The sequence below is a fragment of the Contarinia nasturtii genome, unplaced genomic scaffold (assembly GCF_009176525.2).
Source record: "Contarinia nasturtii isolate CC-2019 unplaced genomic scaffold, AAFC_CNas_1.1 Cnas_scaffold_187, whole genome shotgun sequence".
NCBI lineage: Eukaryota > Metazoa > Arthropoda > Insecta > Diptera > Cecidomyiidae > Contarinia > Contarinia nasturtii.
This window is the reverse complement of record NW_022197544.1, coordinates 2,707,306-2,724,300: the sequence shown is the minus strand read 5'-3', so window position 1 is coordinate 2,724,300 and position 16,995 is coordinate 2,707,306. Positions and strand designations below refer to the sequence as shown.

General features: G+C 31.4%; 3 protein-coding genes across 4 annotated transcripts; all 3 read left to right on the top strand.

Moving 5' to 3' along the window:
* The first annotated feature begins 1,147 nt into the window (after positions 1-1,147).
* Positions 1,148-2,897, top strand: LOC116352405. Of its 2 annotated transcripts, none has more exons than XM_031784970.1 (5): positions 1,148-1,244; positions 1,379-1,502; positions 1,593-1,657; positions 1,722-2,174; positions 2,303-2,897. In XM_031784970.1, the coding sequence occupies exons 2-5, from the start codon at positions 1,433-1,435 to the stop codon at positions 2,501-2,503; spliced, it is 789 nt and encodes a 262-aa protein (XP_031640830.1). In that variant the 5' UTR covers positions 1,148-1,244; positions 1,379-1,432; the 3' UTR covers positions 2,504-2,897. The 2 variants fall into 2 exon arrangements, with proteins under 2 accessions (XP_031640830.1, XP_031640833.1); XM_031784973.1 differs by lacking the exon at positions 1,148-1,244 and adding an exon at positions 1,303-1,333 and having other exon boundaries at positions 1,432-1,502.
* A 68-nt stretch (positions 2,898-2,965) lies between these two features.
* On the top strand, positions 2,966-4,925 carry LOC116352404. Its single transcript, XM_031784969.1, has 3 exons — positions 2,966-3,164; positions 3,236-4,251; positions 4,328-4,925. The coding sequence occupies exons 2-3, from the start codon at positions 3,258-3,260 to the stop codon at positions 4,819-4,821; spliced, it is 1,488 nt and encodes a 495-aa protein (XP_031640829.1). The 5' UTR covers positions 2,966-3,164; positions 3,236-3,257; the 3' UTR covers positions 4,822-4,925.
* Positions 4,926-5,672: 747 nt separating this feature from the next.
* LOC116352345 lies at positions 5,673-9,079 on the top strand. Its single transcript, XM_031784866.1, has 8 exons — positions 5,673-6,194; positions 6,299-6,387; positions 6,566-6,812; positions 6,893-6,981; positions 7,079-7,174; positions 7,244-7,361; positions 7,994-8,084; positions 8,178-9,079. The coding sequence occupies exons 1-8, from the start codon at positions 6,116-6,118 to the stop codon at positions 8,218-8,220; spliced, it is 852 nt and encodes a 283-aa protein (XP_031640726.1). The 5' UTR covers positions 5,673-6,115; the 3' UTR covers positions 8,221-9,079.
* The last annotated feature ends 7,916 nt before the right edge of the window (positions 9,080-16,995 follow it).

Here is a 16,995-nt window from a genome sequence, read left to right as displayed (position 1 = left end):
GATTCTAAAAATGTTCAAAAAACTTAATACAAAAAATATAGTGTTCAACGAATCATAAAAAGATCATCGAAAATCATTCCTTGATGTGATTGGACGCTGAATTAATGAGTAAACCACCCAATATCCAATCAACTTAATGAATTAAACTTCAGAATAAGAAATGTCAACAATTCGAACTGAAATAAAAATGCAGACAAAAAATAGAATACATGTTTTTAACTGAAAATTGAAACTTGTTGATCTATCTTGTCAAATCCAAAATGAATCAGATGTTTCATCCATCATCCAATATTTCTATATACTAATCGAATACTTCACATGAAATGTCAAATGAGATGTAGAGTTTTTATCCATTCATTCGTATTTTTGAAATTCAACTTATTTATTTATCTATAAAATATAACTCATCCATGGATAAGCTAACATCTATTCTATCCACGGATGCACTATAACTCTCCTCTATCCAAGTGGATCTCTCTCTTTCTTTTCTTCATGAATAAATTTTTGATGGATGGTGGATGTAACTTATCCATTAAAAAAACATCTATGGATATTACTTATCTTGTCCTTTTTAAAACAAAATCTATCCATGGATGAATGGATGTTGGATAATGGATAATTTGGGGGACCATTGACAGTGAGCCATTAATTTAAATATTAAGATATCAAGGGAATGGCTCGTATATGAGAGACCTGGCAACGTGCCAAACCGTAACGCCATCTATCGGATAGAATCTGATTTAAAAATTTCGTATTGACTATCTCATATTTGTGTGATTTTGTTCATAGAACTATAAGGTTTAGTCCGACAAATTTGTAAGATTTTTGTTCGCCAACATTTTACATAGCATTCCACTCCCTTGAAGATATTCTATCTGAAGCGTTTGATACCTTCTAAAATCTTGAATAAAACGATTTAAACACCAAAGTGCACGTCTCATGTTGAAAAAAAAAAAAGTTACATACAACGCCGTAGTAGTGCTTTGGCGATATTTATAGCATGTAACTAATTTACTCATTGAATTAAAAATACAGGTATCATGTATTCTCTTGTATTTTTAGCATCAAGGTAGTCTTCAAACATTGTTGCTAATTGCAAAGTGGTTGTATTGGTACAATGCTCAAAACAAACGAATGAATGGGGTGCAATGCTCCGTTGAAGAAAGTGAAAAGCAACGAAACTAAAAACGTCAAACATTTAAATTATGCTATCGTGTAAAGAAGTAATTAAGGGTAGAAAATGCGTATGTATTTGGTATTTGTGCTCTACCGTTTGCACGAATAAAACAATATTATCGGTACCGTGTACATAAAACAAAAGAATAGGTCAAAGGTAAATAGTTAAATAAATGCCATGCATTTCATTTCTTTTTTTTAGTAAGACTTGACTATTTTGTATGAGTTGTCACAAAACCACTGCTTTGGTTACAGAATGAACTCGTTCGCGTTTGTAAATAAATCAAAATTATCCAATGGAATATTGAAATTGACAATTGTTTTTGGTAAATAAATTCATATAAATAGTTTAAATTTTTATTCAAAGAACAAAACAAAGAGACAAAGTAGACTCAAGCATTTCTTTGATTAAACAGGAGTGTTGATGTACGTGTTGAATGCATTCGAATTGGACGAAGTGCAGAATACAACAAATCCAGTGGTAGGTATAACATAATTGTTTTTTTGCACATATCACATGAATGCAACATTTTTATCGGCCACAGGAAAAAACAACGTACGCTTCACATTATCACATTCATCGCAATGATGGTCAAACATGTATTCTCATTGAAACCATTGGGATGTTTAACATTACCTATCGTACTGCATCAGATGAAGATGCAACCGTTAGCATTCCATTACCAAATGACGTTGATCGCATCTTTGGAGATTGTTCGATTGAAAATTGGGCGAGTTTATCATTGAAATTTTCCGGATTTACGCTTGATATGAAATTTAAAAAAACAACAGACAGCGAAGAATGGTATATTAATACGATCCATCTCATTTACTCCACGTCGAATCCCGTATTCAAACAATCAGATCATCCTAACAATATGCATGTGATATTGTCATCGGATTACAATACCATTTTATTCCTCACTCCACTTAGATCGTACGAGCTACATGGCGACGTTTATGTATGCAACGATTGCAACATTATTTTATATACGAGGGTAAGCTATTTATATACATCGAATAAACACTTTTTTGTCATTAAACAGGGTGTTTTTTACCTTGAACATTTCGCTCAAATTTTATTTAAAATTATAATATAATTAACGAAGCATATTTTCAATCACAGGATGTACACGATCGAGCTCAGCATAAAGCAATTCTAAGCTTACGTCAATTTCGTTTTAGTTTCTTGGAACTATTACATGAACACAAGCCTATACCATATACACATATAGTGGGAGCATTAGCTGCAGTTGCATTTGTCATGTTTTGTATTGTTTGCCTGTTTTTCGTGCATGAGCAAAAAGTCACTTCGGAAAATATTTAAAATAAATTACAATCAAATAATTTAACATTTTTTTCTCAACCGTTATGCATCTTGCGAAACTAGAATTGGACCTTTAATATTACCATAATTATTGGACTTCTTTATGTCTGTATTTAGTTTGAACTGACTTTTAGAGATTGTTGTTTACATTTTTCCGTGAAAATATTGAGAAAAAAAAAACGACAGACATGAAGTCAATTTTATTTTTTATCTTTTTTTATTGAAAATTTCTTCGTCTCAAGCGAATTGGTCGGTGTGAACATGTATGTATATGTACAGCCCACCGAATATTTTTATTCAATATAATACAGCCGGCCACCAACACATCTTTCATATTTCAATACACAGCATTATCGTTCTTCATATTTTGCACAAGCGTTTATTGCCGTTGACACTTCTATTTGCATTCAATTTTCGAATTTGTATATGATTTCAATTTGGTTTTACATACAAATTTTTTTATTATTATTTTATTTTATTTTTTTTTGTAATTAAATTCCATCTGGCCTTCCGTTTGTGAAATGTATATTTTGTGTTCCGTTTGTGTGAGTGGTGAACAATATAATTTGAATCAATTTCAAATGTCATTGAATGTGGGCACAACTTCACATCAATTAGTTTATCAATATAAAAAGTCATCATTGTTTCTGCGCAACTTACGGTAACTACATATTTGGATTTTCAATTCTTGTTGCACTTTTGAATGTTAACGTTTTTTCTATATATCGGCAGAATTGAATGAACAGCAACGAAAATGGAAGCACCAAGTACAGATACAAAAACTGTTAAACGACGAGCACTTCATAACATCAATACCATACGAAAACGATGCAAATTTAACAATGACAATGATAAAAGTCAATCAACATTCATATCTGAGCTGAACGAATATTGCATCGAAGAAATATTCAAATGGCTATCACTGGATGATTTAAATTCAATTGGAAAAACGTGCAAACGACTACAACAACTTGCCGGACAACACTTTCAACGCAATTATCCAAGAAGTTTTGTCAAAATTTGGCACGGTTATCCATTCATGATGGGACAAAATGTTGATGGTCTCTCCGAATTCATCCAAAGCATAACCATTGTCGGTTGGTATCGAAAGTTTCCAAAACAAGAGTACACCATCGTTGATGAACAAACGGAAACGGAACAATATCACTACATTAAGTCAAAACTCGACCGGTCTCTCAAGCAAATCAAATTCGATGGATGCAGATTAACAAAATGTAAAGTAAATGAAATCATCCCATTATTAAACGGTGTTAAAGTAATACAAATGGTTGAATGCACTGTTGTTGACGATTTGTACGACTGTTTGTTGAAACATTGTGTGAATTTGGAGCGTTTGTTAATTGGCTCAACTAGATTTTTGTCAAAATGCGATTGGCTGCGCCGAAAGTATCCAAAACTTGTGCATTTTCAATTGATCGAAGAAAAACCTTTCACCATTAAACAAGAAGAACTGTTGACATTTCTCCAGCTAAATCCAAATATTCGGAGCTTCGTAGCGCATTGCTGGGATCTCGAAAAATGTATCGATTACTTGATTGAATCAAAAGTCCAGCTCGATGAACTCACCATTAAAAACTATAACCTGATGCCAACAGATATTCTGAACACACTCCATGACAGCGGTTTCTACAAACGAATAAATATTTTCACTACCTCCGATTTGAATAAGGCAACTATTGCGGTGAATGGCGTTGGAATGTTAAAGGCGTCTATCATTTTAGAACCTGGTATGAATGCATTTTATTTTATCTTTTTATATCGATCAAATACATTTTATTATTGATATTTCGTTCAAATAACCAGGTTCAGACTATTCTTATCTAGCCAATGTCAAAGAATTATGGCCAAGTTGGACAGCGAGGATGATTATGCGATGCGCTATTAATTTTAATTTTAATATTAATATTATTATAGATACCAATAATAATGAGAATGTGATCTATCAAACTGAATTGGTCCATGTAGCAAAATGTATGATTAATCTTGAACGTATTTGGCTGAAATATCTTAAATTAATAAATTCATGTGATATTTTGCCGTTTATAAAATATTCGCCAAAATTGAAGGAAATTTATATCGTCGATGGTTACAATTACCATGAAAATCTTTTAGACCTGTCAACATGGAATAAAGAGCGTCAGAAATTAGGTGGAGCGTGCAAGATCACGATCTTAATAGATGATGATTGTTATTTTAAAACAAAATTGAGCAGCAATTCAATAGATCTCAGCTTGATCACATTGAAACGACAAGAAACTTATCCGCTTACACATATTGATCCATTGTGTTTCTGGTAAATCGTTCAAAATCAATTTATGCAGAAAAAAAATACTCATTCAATACAAAAACACAGGATTTTCACAACAATTTAAGATTATTAACGAAAACAACTAAATTAACAACGAAATTGAATTTCATAAAATTCATGGATATTGAAAAAAAAAAAAAAATAAAGTGCCCAGTGCAAAATTTCAGAACTTCAATAATTTTCCTGAGTTTTTAATTTCATTTTTCTCCATAATTTCATAAAAAGAGAGAGAATGAGAGTGAATTGAATTATTCTTCTGTTTCCCTTTAAATTGAATTCAAAAAGTTCGCATATTAACCGAACTGACTCCAACTACTTATGAAAACACGAAAAGTAGAATATTCATGTCATTTACATGTAACTGAACATTATCTGACTATGTTTTCGTTTGCTACTTTTTAACGGTGATTTTCTTTTTGAATTGGTTTAATATTAGAAAGAACGAGGGACACATATAAAACAAAAAAAAGTCTCATTCAATTAATTATGTCGTCAAATTCGACAAAAACACTGTTAATCAGTTAGTTTTGAGTAAATTTTTCATTAAAACAATAGAATATCTCTTTCTCACATTATGTCAGGAAGTATTTTTTAACACAGTTACGAAATGATGTGTATCCTATTTTGATAAGTTTTAACACTGCGATGTGTTTTCTGTGAATGGATAAAATGCGCATGCGAGATATAAGCACACACAAATACAACTCCAAAACCGATATTTCTTTCATCGATATTCTCTGGCTTTTTCTCCGTTTGCAAATGTGGAAAATTTACACACACCGAAAAAGACTCCATGTGTACTTCGTCTTTGTCCTGCATACGTGTTTTGAAGGCGACAAAAGCAGCAGCGCAACAATGAATGTAACGATAAACTGTCTCTTTCGCGAAAATCTCCTACACACTAAAGTAAACAAGTGGTACGCGTGTGTATTCGTGCACAAGTCCCGAGTGAGACGGCCCGATAAGTGTGAATGAGAAACGAGGAAAAGGTCACATGAAAAGCTAAACTTCAAAAATACTTGCTTTTCGTGAAACAATTTAATTTATTGACAGGGAAAAGGAATATTCTATTTAAATTTACGGACGCGATTTGAATAACGGTGGTGTAAAAGTAAAATAAAAAAATTCGTAATTTTCTTTTTTCAATTTAATTTTGGAGAAAATTGAAATATAAAAATATTTGGTGTGTTTGCGCCCGTGTGTGTTAGTGATAAGAAAAATCCTTCGCTCGTTTTTCGAACGAAAATCTGTTGTATGTGCTGTCACAAAACGACCATATCAAAATGAATTATTTATCAAATATAAATAAACTAAATTTCGACCGAATCACCAATTGGTCATTGCGATTAGCGTTTGTTTTGGGTAAATATTTGGAAGTTTTCAATTTTCATTTTCGTCAAATCAATCGATTGATAATTTGGCATGTGTGTGTGTGTATCTGAAATTGTTGTTCTTTTATCGAACAGGTATGTTCATTTATATGACGAATGCATTACAATTGGAAGGATTGGCAACGAAAAAACCACGAACTACAAAGTATCCAGCGAAAGCAGCAGTGAGTATTTAAACAAATTTATTCACGTCAGATATAATGACTTCAATAGTGAGATGACATAGAAATTAGAATAATATCGATTTTTTTTAAGAAAATTATTTGTGCCCGCTCTGTGTGACACATTCAAAATTAGGACATTCAAATTACTTGAGCGATTTTTGTTTGTCATTGTGAATAGGTTGAGTCTGCAGCATCTGTATCACTTTATCGAGTTAACAATACGAAGGGAATCACTTGTATTCTCATTAAAACGGATGGCATTTTGGATATCACATATCGTTCGTCATCGGGTGAAGATGTCACCGCCAACACATTTATGCCCGATGACGTTGAACTTTCTGGAGATTGTTCCGAAGAGGATATTGAAAATTTAACAATGAAATTCAAAGGTTTTACATTGTTTATGATATTTAAGAAAACACCAGGTAATCCAATATGCGAAAAAATACTCATTCCTTTTGTCTAAATAAATCGATTTTATTTCATCTTTGCCAAATGGAACCAGGCGGTGAACGATGGTATGTGAGTACCATTGACTTATCGTATTCCTCATCAAATCCATTGCTTAGACAAATTGATCGACCAAATCTACCAGTGAGTTCATGATTTTTTGTTTTACTGATATCAAATGTTTGATTTTGAAATTACAATGAAACATTTAAATATTTATTTCTATGTATATGCAATTCAGGTGAAATTGTCATCTGACCAAAGAGTTCTGTTGTTCCCAACACCAGTTGGTAAATCATACATGTGCAATGAATCTGATATAATTCTATATTCACGGGTATGCAATTATTATTCGCATCCATAATTGATATGGTAATAAGTCACTTGTTTGTTTCTTTAATAATAGGATGAAAATGATCGAATTGGACACACAGCCAAACTTAATTTACGTGAACTACGAATGCAAAGTTTTATGTACAGAGCAGCCAACACTTGGGGGCCACCATTCCAGTGCTCGGCCACAGGTAAATCTTTTTTTTGCTCCGAAATTAGTGCATTAGTTGATAATGGCACACTGAACAGAGTAAAATCTGATTTAAACTGAAATTAAACTGAACTTTGTCACTTGCAAATTAATAGAATATTTTAGTCGCTATATATATTTTAATGCATACCAGTTACTATTTTTTATTTTATTTTTTAAAAAGTTGAAATTTTCATTTTTATCTGGTGAAAAATTGAAATTTGTTCAATGCCACATGGGAACTAACCCATACGTCCTCAAGGGAAAAATTTAAGGGGGGTAAGCTAAAAAGGGAAGTGTACTTTTTTCGTTTTTTTTTGCTCTTCACTTTTTTGGCGAAAATCCCTAGCAAATCGGAAGAATTTCTCGCGAAAAACCCTAGCAATTTCAAAGATTTTCTTCCATTTCAAAAGTTGTAGAGCAAGAAAAAAGGTCTTCACTTTTTTAGCCAAAGTCCCTAGCAAATTGAAAGAATTCTTTAAAAAATTTCAAGGGGTAACACTTCGTCAGGGGGGTAATCGGACCCCTCGGACCCCTGCTGAGGACGTATGAACTAACCCCCCATTTTCTTTTTTGAAAACAAATTATAAAAAAAATATATAATGAATGTGTGATTTGATTTCCCATTTATAGGAACTTATCGCGATGAATCTGCACCATTTTTTGTTGGAACAACGTTAGCAATAGCAGCTTTAGCAGCAATTAGTGCATATGGAGTATGGAGGTAAGTTCCGATTATTTTTTGCACTAAACAATGTACAAAGAAAGAGTTCAATCAATATGCATTTTTCTCATCTCAATAAATACATCCGTTTAGGTATTACAAAGTTAAAAAGTTTCAATATGGAACAATGGAGTAAATTAAAAGGATTCTTCATCGGGTAGATCATTTTTCTCGACGATTGAGTAGCAATTTCTTTTGTTCTGTTTTATTTATTCTTGATTTTTCTGTATAAATGTTGAAATCCAATGAATTTCGGTTTTGAAGCTCCAACGTGATGAATTGTCATACCCGAAATCTAAACTCAACGAAAAACAAAAAAATGTGGATCTTGGAAAAAAAATTCAATCTTTTTTTTAATTTTCAAAATAAAAATTCGCCAAATCCACGCGATTCAATTGTTATTATATATAAATTGCCTCATACTTCGAAAGAATAACAACAAAAAAAGTACAACACAACAATTACTCAAAAAATATGTATTTTAGGAATCTTTAATTTATGATGCCCAAAGAAAAGAAGTATATTCATTGAAAGAAAATCACAGAAATTGAACAACGCACTACAATCCGAATTGCAACCAAAAAAATTAAACAATCGTATTATAATTGCATATCGAATGTCAAGATTTATATAAGTTTAGGGGAATGAATAGAAAGAAAAGTGAACATACACATAATTACATTACTGATTTTTTTAAATCTGATAAAAATTAACACAATCTTCCTCTTCGACGTGGAAAATATGAAGCTCTCATATCTTATTTAAAAAAATTAGATTAAAATGTACAATTTTATTCTAAAAATTCACTGAACGCCAGTGAAATATATCAACGTTGCAATAATTGCCAATATCCCTCCGGAAGAATCCAGTTCAATGGACTTTATATTGACTCACAGGCGTATTCTTCTCTTTTCGTTCGATAACAGTTTAAAAAAAAACACTTATATACCTTGTTCTAAAGTCAATCGTGAAAACACTGACATTCAAACAAAAAAAAAAAAAAACAAATGCTTAAACTATTTAAAGAAGAAAAAATAAACAAACTGAAAATATGAATGAAATGAATTATATATACAAAAAAGTTAAAAGTCTTCCATTTTGATTTAGAATTTAAATTGAACAAAAAAAAAATTATAAAAAATGATACATTTAATATAAAATATATTTAAAAAGAAGCGTAGTGCATAAATCAAATAGAAAAAATTTAAATCGTAAGTTATGAAAATGTAATGTTTTAAATGAAACCAAAAATTAAGATAAACAAAACAAAAACTATTTGCGTTTAATCATGTGGTAAAAATGTAATGCAGGCAAATTATTATAGGACATATCTCACTTTACATATTCTCCTTCGATAGACCTGCCATTGAACACTTACCCTTGCACAAAAAAAGTAACCAATATTTTTGTATGAAATTCAATCACACGGTGTCAACAAATCAGCTGATTAGTTTGGAACATTTTTCCAAAAAATGTCCAGTGTGGTTAAAGCGAAGAAATTGAATGTTATTTTACATATAAATACAAAAGAACTTTTTCAAAAACAGAAACGGTTTCTCATGGCAAAATAGGCGCTCTGAGAAGCCGAAGGAGCAGTGAAAAGCTAAACATTAAAAGTTAAAAAAATCATTAATTGAAATTTTTTAACTTTTAAAATGTTTCTCCTGACTTAGGAGACTCTGTTACTCAGTGCTCCTCTGGCTTCTCTTCTTATATATTGCTCTGGGAAACAGTCTCTAATCAAAAACTTCAGTTATTTAACTCAAACAATCGCAAAAATGCACTTTTAATGACACAGGACGTTCTTCTTGGTGCATAAGTTTTTTTTTTTTGAAAAGTGCAATCAGTGTCATATGTAAGAATTCTTCAGTGTTCACCTCCAATTTAAAATTAAATATACTATCATCAAATCGTACACATCTTCGTTATTAATTAATAAATAACGTCCAAAATTATTTAACTGGTGATTCGGTTACTTTTTTTGGGCACACGGGTATATATACATATTATAATAGAATTTAGAAATGAATTGAACAAAATTGGCTCAATAAAAACGAGAGTCAAATATTCCTTTTTTTTTAATCAAAATCACTACCATATTTCGCTCGTACTTGCACAACATATTCCTTCAAATCACACGCTATTATATTTGAATTTTCAATACACCTTTTTTCCCTATATCGTATGCATTTAATGGCTCTTTAAAATGCCAATTATTTTTCCATTTTGCCGAAAACGTTAATCTAAATGTTTAATTTGTTATTTTAATTTCTTGTAATACACGAGAATTATATTCTAAAATATATGATTAAAAAGCTTGATTCGAACTGTGATTGGACATATCACACCACCATCGATTACAGCGAATATTGCAACAACAACAAAAATTGATATCGAAACATTAAAATATTAAGTTACAAACAAAAAACAATTTCAGTTATTGTTCCATACAAACGTACAAACATTATCACCAAGAAAATAAAATCCTAGAGAAAAACGCATGAAAAATTAAAACATATCCAATGGGAGAGAGTTCGTATCGTTCAAATCATGTGGTTTGTCTTATTGCAATAATTTTTGGCGCAATTAAACGTTATATCACTTCGACAACACATACGCATATACAAAAATATATGATAAAAATAAGTATATAATGAATTTATTTCGTTTTTGTTAGTTCGTGCAACATACACCCAAATATCAATCATTCAATCTGATTCAATTTCAATTTTCAATGCATATTTTACATTTAAACAAAATAATAATAAAAGTAATAATAATGTTAATCTCATTAAATGCATTTATAACCAAAATAAAATTGCTGCTATTATTTATTGTGAGAAAAGAAAATAACACACAACAAATTGTATTTAAACAACAACAACAAAGCATCAAAACTATTTTATTCTAGTGATAACAAAAAAATCTATGGTTATTTATTTCAATAAAACATTATTAATACAATCTATTGGAACGAAAAATCGCGTGATTTATGAATAAATATTAAATTCAAATTACCATACATATGCATTTTTATTTGGATTTATCCTACATTTACTTCTAAACAGCTAGATAGTGTCGGGATGCGTTCTTTTTAAATACCCATTATGGATGTACATGCAACGGGAAAAACTCATTTGTCGTGTCCACTTTAGTGAACATAAACGATTTGAAGAATGTTCGCAACCGTCAATAAGAAATAGATCGAGTATGCTAAGCAAACGTATGTGATGAAAGCGGCTTACAAAGTGCGTTTCATAATATTATCACCAATTTCAACACACTCTGACATCCAAATGTTGACATTAAAAATACGGGTTATTGCTGCGGTTTTATCCTAATTTCTTTTGCTTGAACACTTTGCACTTATGCTTTTTTATTCTTATGCAGTTATGTGATCAATGCTTCTTGCTCTATTTATAAAGTAAGTATTAACTAAACTATTGATTAGTGTATAGAAAATCGGGGCCAAAAGCCTCCTAGGTTAGGATTTGGGCTCATTAGGATCACCCCCATATGTGTATCTGCAGGTATCCGTACCTTTTTGGGGACGAACATGAACAAATATATCCGCGGTAACGGTTACATATCCGCGTTCACTAGCATAAAACAATACAGAAATATCCGCGAATACAGATACAATCAGTCTATTCAGTCCAAAAAATAATTTCAATTACATTGAAGAATTGATGTTTTGGACGCTGTGGATGGCCCTTATTATTAGCAGTCAGACAATGTTGATCGCTCCATTTCGGCGCCTGACGTTAGCCAGATGACTCTTTTAGCAATATGAGAAAACGATTGGATTTCCTTTAATTAGAAAAGCATATGCTTTCGTACCTACACCAAACACCAAAATTGCATACCTTGATCTTGCAGCGACTATCATTGCATAATTAGAGAAGTGCTATTACGTTTCACTTTGTTGATATTTTATACACAGTGCTAAGAATCAATTTCATAGAAGACCATTGTTGGACCAACTTGGTTTAGAGAACAACTTCGTTTAATATTTTTTATATATCTTTTTACACATTTCTGAATTGAATACTATAATTCATTATTCTTGATTGAAAACTATAGTTTTCATCGATTAAAAAATAAATTTTAAATATATGAATTTGGTAAATGCTGCAACTTAATAAAAGGCTAATGAAAGAATAGTAAATCGTTGAATCTGTAGAAAACGGGAAACGCCTATAAACTTTGTGCAAAAAAACAGATATTTTCACTTTAATTATGAATCTTAATTATAACGAAATACACAGATGTTTCAATCCATAAATATTTTTGGTTAGTCTTGTCTACAAGGAATCGATGGAGCGAAATATCTACGATAAATTTCGGTCTAGATAACATCCCGCAAAAAATTGTCAATAAAATAAAATGATTTAAATTGATTTTCGTCATTTGACGGAAATGTTTTAAGAATTGTTTTGTTAGTTGTTCATCAAAAATATGCTGATCTACATTCTGGTTTATATTTAAAGAGAGCAAAAAATCGGTCGTCATTCACAGAAGACGAGAAAAAAAAATGTAACATTGGTTTCAAAATACATTCTCAGTCATAATTAAAGCGACGGTAAAGGTGAAGCCATTACGCACCAATTCATTCAGCGTGAAAGACGAGAAAATATTTGAATGACATATTCTTTGATGATTTTGAAAAGCATAAACCTTTCCGACCGAACAAAAAGCAACATACATACACATTGAACTCGGGAAATGCTTATTGTCATTATTATCGTCGATTGAAAAGTGTGTTTTCCCTTGATTTTGGTTATTTAACGGTCTACTTCTGTAAATCATAATTTGATTGCTGTTTATGTGACAAATATAAGTGTCATTCCAGAATAGAGTCGTACAACCTTTTTTGAATAAAAAAAGGCGAATATGAATGTGGTCGATTCGAAAAATTGTGTGAAAAACAGCAGTAACAAACGAAAAAAGTATCGGATGTTGATGAACATAGAAAATGTTCATTGTTAAGCATGTGTTAATATTCCACATGCATTGTTGACATTCAGGTTAATCGTTTGCAGTTTGTCAGCCACCCATTTCACTTTTGCATTGGTTCAGGGATTAAGAATCGATGTACAATGGCTGTACAATGGCGTAGGTGTGAATTGTGAATATTATTGAAACGATGTGTTGCATAAATGGTTGTTGTTCTTTTATTGTTCTTCTTCTTATTTTTGTCATTTGTGTGTGTGTGTATGTGTGTGCAATTTCCAGGAGCGATTTGGTCTTTATTGTGTAATTTGTTGTAAAAATTTCAATTGAATATTACGTTGTTTGAGAGCCTGTTTTCATTATATTCACTGAACAGAGGGATGATTCCATTGAAAATTGAATGTGTGACAATGTATGGGGCAATATGATGCGTTTAATCCAGATGTGCATATAATAATAATAGTAATATTATGTCAACACTCAACAGTGTGACATTCACCGAGTTCGATAGAATTTTTCTGTATAAAGTAGCTGTAGTAAATCGTATTTGACATAAATAGATCATTAAATTCGGATTAAATGTGTTGCGTTGTCGTGAGAAAAGGGGGCGCGAACACAAAATCTGAAAATAGCGTAACGACGATGTGTAAAGTGCATTTATCGCTTGCAAATCCTCGCCGAAAATCTTTTAATGAAATTGAAAATAAAAAAAAAGAAACACGATGATACATTGACTCTATGCTGGTTTTACAATAACGATCGCTATTGGCATTTTCAAGTGGGTTGTTTGTTAATCGTCGATTAAGCCTGTTTATGTCAGGTAAGAGGTGAAATAGAAAGCAACCGGAGAAAAAGTAGAAGGTGTCGTTATCTCTATTCACTTTTCAAGCGAAATCCATTCGAAGAAATATCAGCCATTTGTGTGTGTGTTTAAGAATGGTTTTAGTTTCTCTCTTCTTTGAACACTTAAGACCATTTCTTTATTCTTGTTTGTTGCTCTTTTCAAGACTAATCCGATGTTAAAGATGATATCACTTGAAGTTCCTTTGCAAACAAAACCATTGTGACGTCTGAACCAGAATGAAAAAAAAAAAACAATGGATTTTTGTAATTGCACAAATATTTGCTTATATGCACATCTTCTTAGTGTTGTTTCGTTCTTTATTTGTAAGCCAATTTATTAGGAAAACACAAAATCGCTTCGACAAAACATAAAAAAAATATTCTTTGATATTATCTCATTGGAAGATTGTCATCATTATGAACTCAAATCGGTCAATTTACCAATAGAAATGAGGTTGCCATTGACATATAGTTCTATTTTTCATTCAGTTGACTAAGACCAATTTCTCTGGGAAATCGTTTCACCTTATTACCATCCAAAAACTGAACGAATTATTAGCGTTATCAATGATCAAAATTCTATTTTTTTACATATCACTTCTACAGTTTTTTTTTCACATTGGATTTACTACACTTCTTTTAACCTACATTCAGCCACATTCATTGAATGAAAAATTCCAATAATTCCTCAATATCAAACGTATTCAATCTAAATCTTCGGTTATACATAGAGAAATATGCGTTTTTCAACATATTTGTCGATCGACAGATGACATTTATGATTCTAATCGATAGACTGTGTTAGCCTAATTCATGAATTCCAATGAATTGACTCATTTCAATCGAGTCAATTTCAAATGAACAAAATGTATGTTCTTGAAATGCAAGAACGTTGAAACGGAAGAAGAAAAAAAAGGTTCAAATCACAATTTAATAAACTGCTTATTGTGAAAATTACGAATTCTTATCATTTGCAATGGAGAAAGTGGTGCTTATTGCATATTCTATCATTTGCACGTAATTTTGCAGCACTGATCATGCCGAAAATCCCAGAAAATTCGCTCAATTTTCAAACAATGATATGAACGACTTGCATTAAAATAAAATTAAATAGATACACTAATAAGATACCGAGAGACAGCACAGTGTTCTTATTGTATAAAATCAGTTTTTTTTTTTAACAAGACGGATGATATGGCTATCTTTTGTGATAGTTACTAAAATGCAATCGACTCGCCAAGAGTCCAAAGGGACTCAATTATTTCCGTGAACCCTCAAAATTATGACTTATACTCAAAAAATTCGAATTCCGAAGGGAGGTTTATTTTGATAACCTCTTAAAAATCCTCGGAACTCATTTTCAATGCCTTTTTAACCATGACAAGTGACGGGAGAATTTCAATTTTTATGAAATTGACTTAAAATTAATCGTCAACATGTTTCATAAGAATGTTCATATTTATAAGAAGAACATTTCCGAATTTCGAATTTTATCATCACGAAATGCTGCGAGTACGGCACGCAAATCGGTGAATTTAAAAAAAGAATAGTTTTATCTAACACGTTGACACCAAAACAAAAACACTTCGAAAAAAAAAAATGAAATTCAATCTAGACGACGAAAGTCCGTTTCAATTGAAAAATACCTTAAAACGTAATCTAATATTCACACAAGTTTTATATTACGACGAGTTCAATCAAGTGTTTGAAGCACAGAACATTTTGTCCAGTTTTGGCACAACATATTATACATGAGATTAAGTAAGCAGAGTTATTTCTTAAAATGTAGCTCTTTTCTTCAATATTACCTTGAATAATTTGCTGATTGCATTCAAATCTGATTTGGACCCCAATCTTTCTGGCACTATGTTGAATAATCAAAAAAAGGTAATTCGATAAGCTAAAAAAAACGGCACGAAAGTGAATATTGGAATATTTTTTTAAAAAGAAAAATTACACATGACAAAAAACACCCCGAAAATCGGTTATTATCACTGAAAAAATAAATATGATGGATGTGTGTGTGGTTGTTCGAATAAATCAAACGAAAAAAATAAATAAATTCAATTTTCCAGAGATGTACAAACAAAGTAAGCATAAGCGAATAGATTGAAAAGTTGATCTTTGGTAAAAGAAAGAATAAGTTAGTATATATGTTAGTCTGCGTCAAATTCGACAATTCGACACAGTAACGATGACAGTAACATATGTTGAGTTATTTTGAATGATGTATGCCGCACATCCCAAACATCTATCGCTACTGTTCGACCTGTTATTCGATCGTAACTGTAACCATAATGTTCCAATTAGTTGCATTTCAAACATAAAATTCCACGTAAAATTATATCCAATTAAAATGGAACAACATAACGATGTAGAGCAAGACGAAGTAAAAAAAAACTGCATGTAAAATTAGGGTTGAAATAAGCGGGTGAGCGTTTACATGTCATTTGTCTTGTTGTTGTTTTTTTTCGGTTTGGGTGAGTGCAGCAGAAGCCCATTTTGAAGATTTATTGACAATACAAGTGGTTTTCAATGACGGCAAAATCCCCATGAAAATTGAGCATCATTTAAACTCACACAAAATAACTCTTAATTAAAATAATAATAATACAAACAACACGCCCGAAAACTGATTTTTGATGTTGTTCTTGTCAGCCCTTTATTTTTTTTATTTTTTAAATGATTCATTGCAATGGATTTATTAACGTGGTGTGTATGCTTTGTTGTGCACGAGTAGTAAGGTGTAGCCAATTTGATTAGGGGGCAATTTTGAAGACACCCTCTCTTTTTCGCACTCTTTCATTCGGTATGTGTGTATCAGCTTTCAACGTTGATTTAATTGCAACAATGCGTTCAAAAACACCCATATGCATATAGCAATTAATCGACGAAACTAATACAAGCTAATTGGCTTTTGCTTGTTGGCGCGCCATCGAAATATATTTGTATATTTTTCGAAACGTTTAGATTTTGTTGTTTTTTTTTTTGAAAATTTTGGACGGTGGCAGATTTTTTTTTCAACACCAGGGCATATATTCAATTTCAAACGATTCAAAAGCACTTCGTAAACTGTTGTCATGACACACAGATTTAATTGAATTCCAGCTATTTT

Coding starts and splice junctions, on each gene's coding strand:
- LOC116352404 (XM_031784969.1), top strand. CDS start 3,258: ATGGAAGCACCAAGTACAGATACAAAAACTGTTAAACGACGAGCACTT. Junction 4,252..4,327: donor GTCTATCATTTTAGAACCTG/GTATGAATGCAT, acceptor TCAAATAACCAG/GTTCAGACTATTCTTATCTA.
- LOC116352345 (XM_031784866.1), top strand. CDS start 6,116: ATGAATTATTTATCAAATATAAATAAACTAAATTTCGACCGAATCACC. Junction 6,195..6,298: donor GCGATTAGCGTTTGTTTTGG/GTAAATATTTGG, acceptor TTTATCGAACAG/GTATGTTCATTTATATGACG. Junction 6,813..6,892: donor GATATTTAAGAAAACACCAG/GTAATCCAATAT, acceptor AAATGGAACCAG/GCGGTGAACGATGGTATGTG.
- LOC116352405 (XM_031784970.1), top strand. CDS start 1,433: ATGAACTCGTTCGCGTTTGTAAATAAATCAAAATTATCCAATGGAATA. Junction 1,503..1,592: donor GAAATTGACAATTGTTTTTG/GTAAATAAATTC, acceptor TTGATTAAACAG/GAGTGTTGATGTACGTGTTG. Junction 2,175..2,302: donor ACATTATTTTATATACGAGG/GTAAGCTATTTA, acceptor TTTCAATCACAG/GATGTACACGATCGAGCTCA.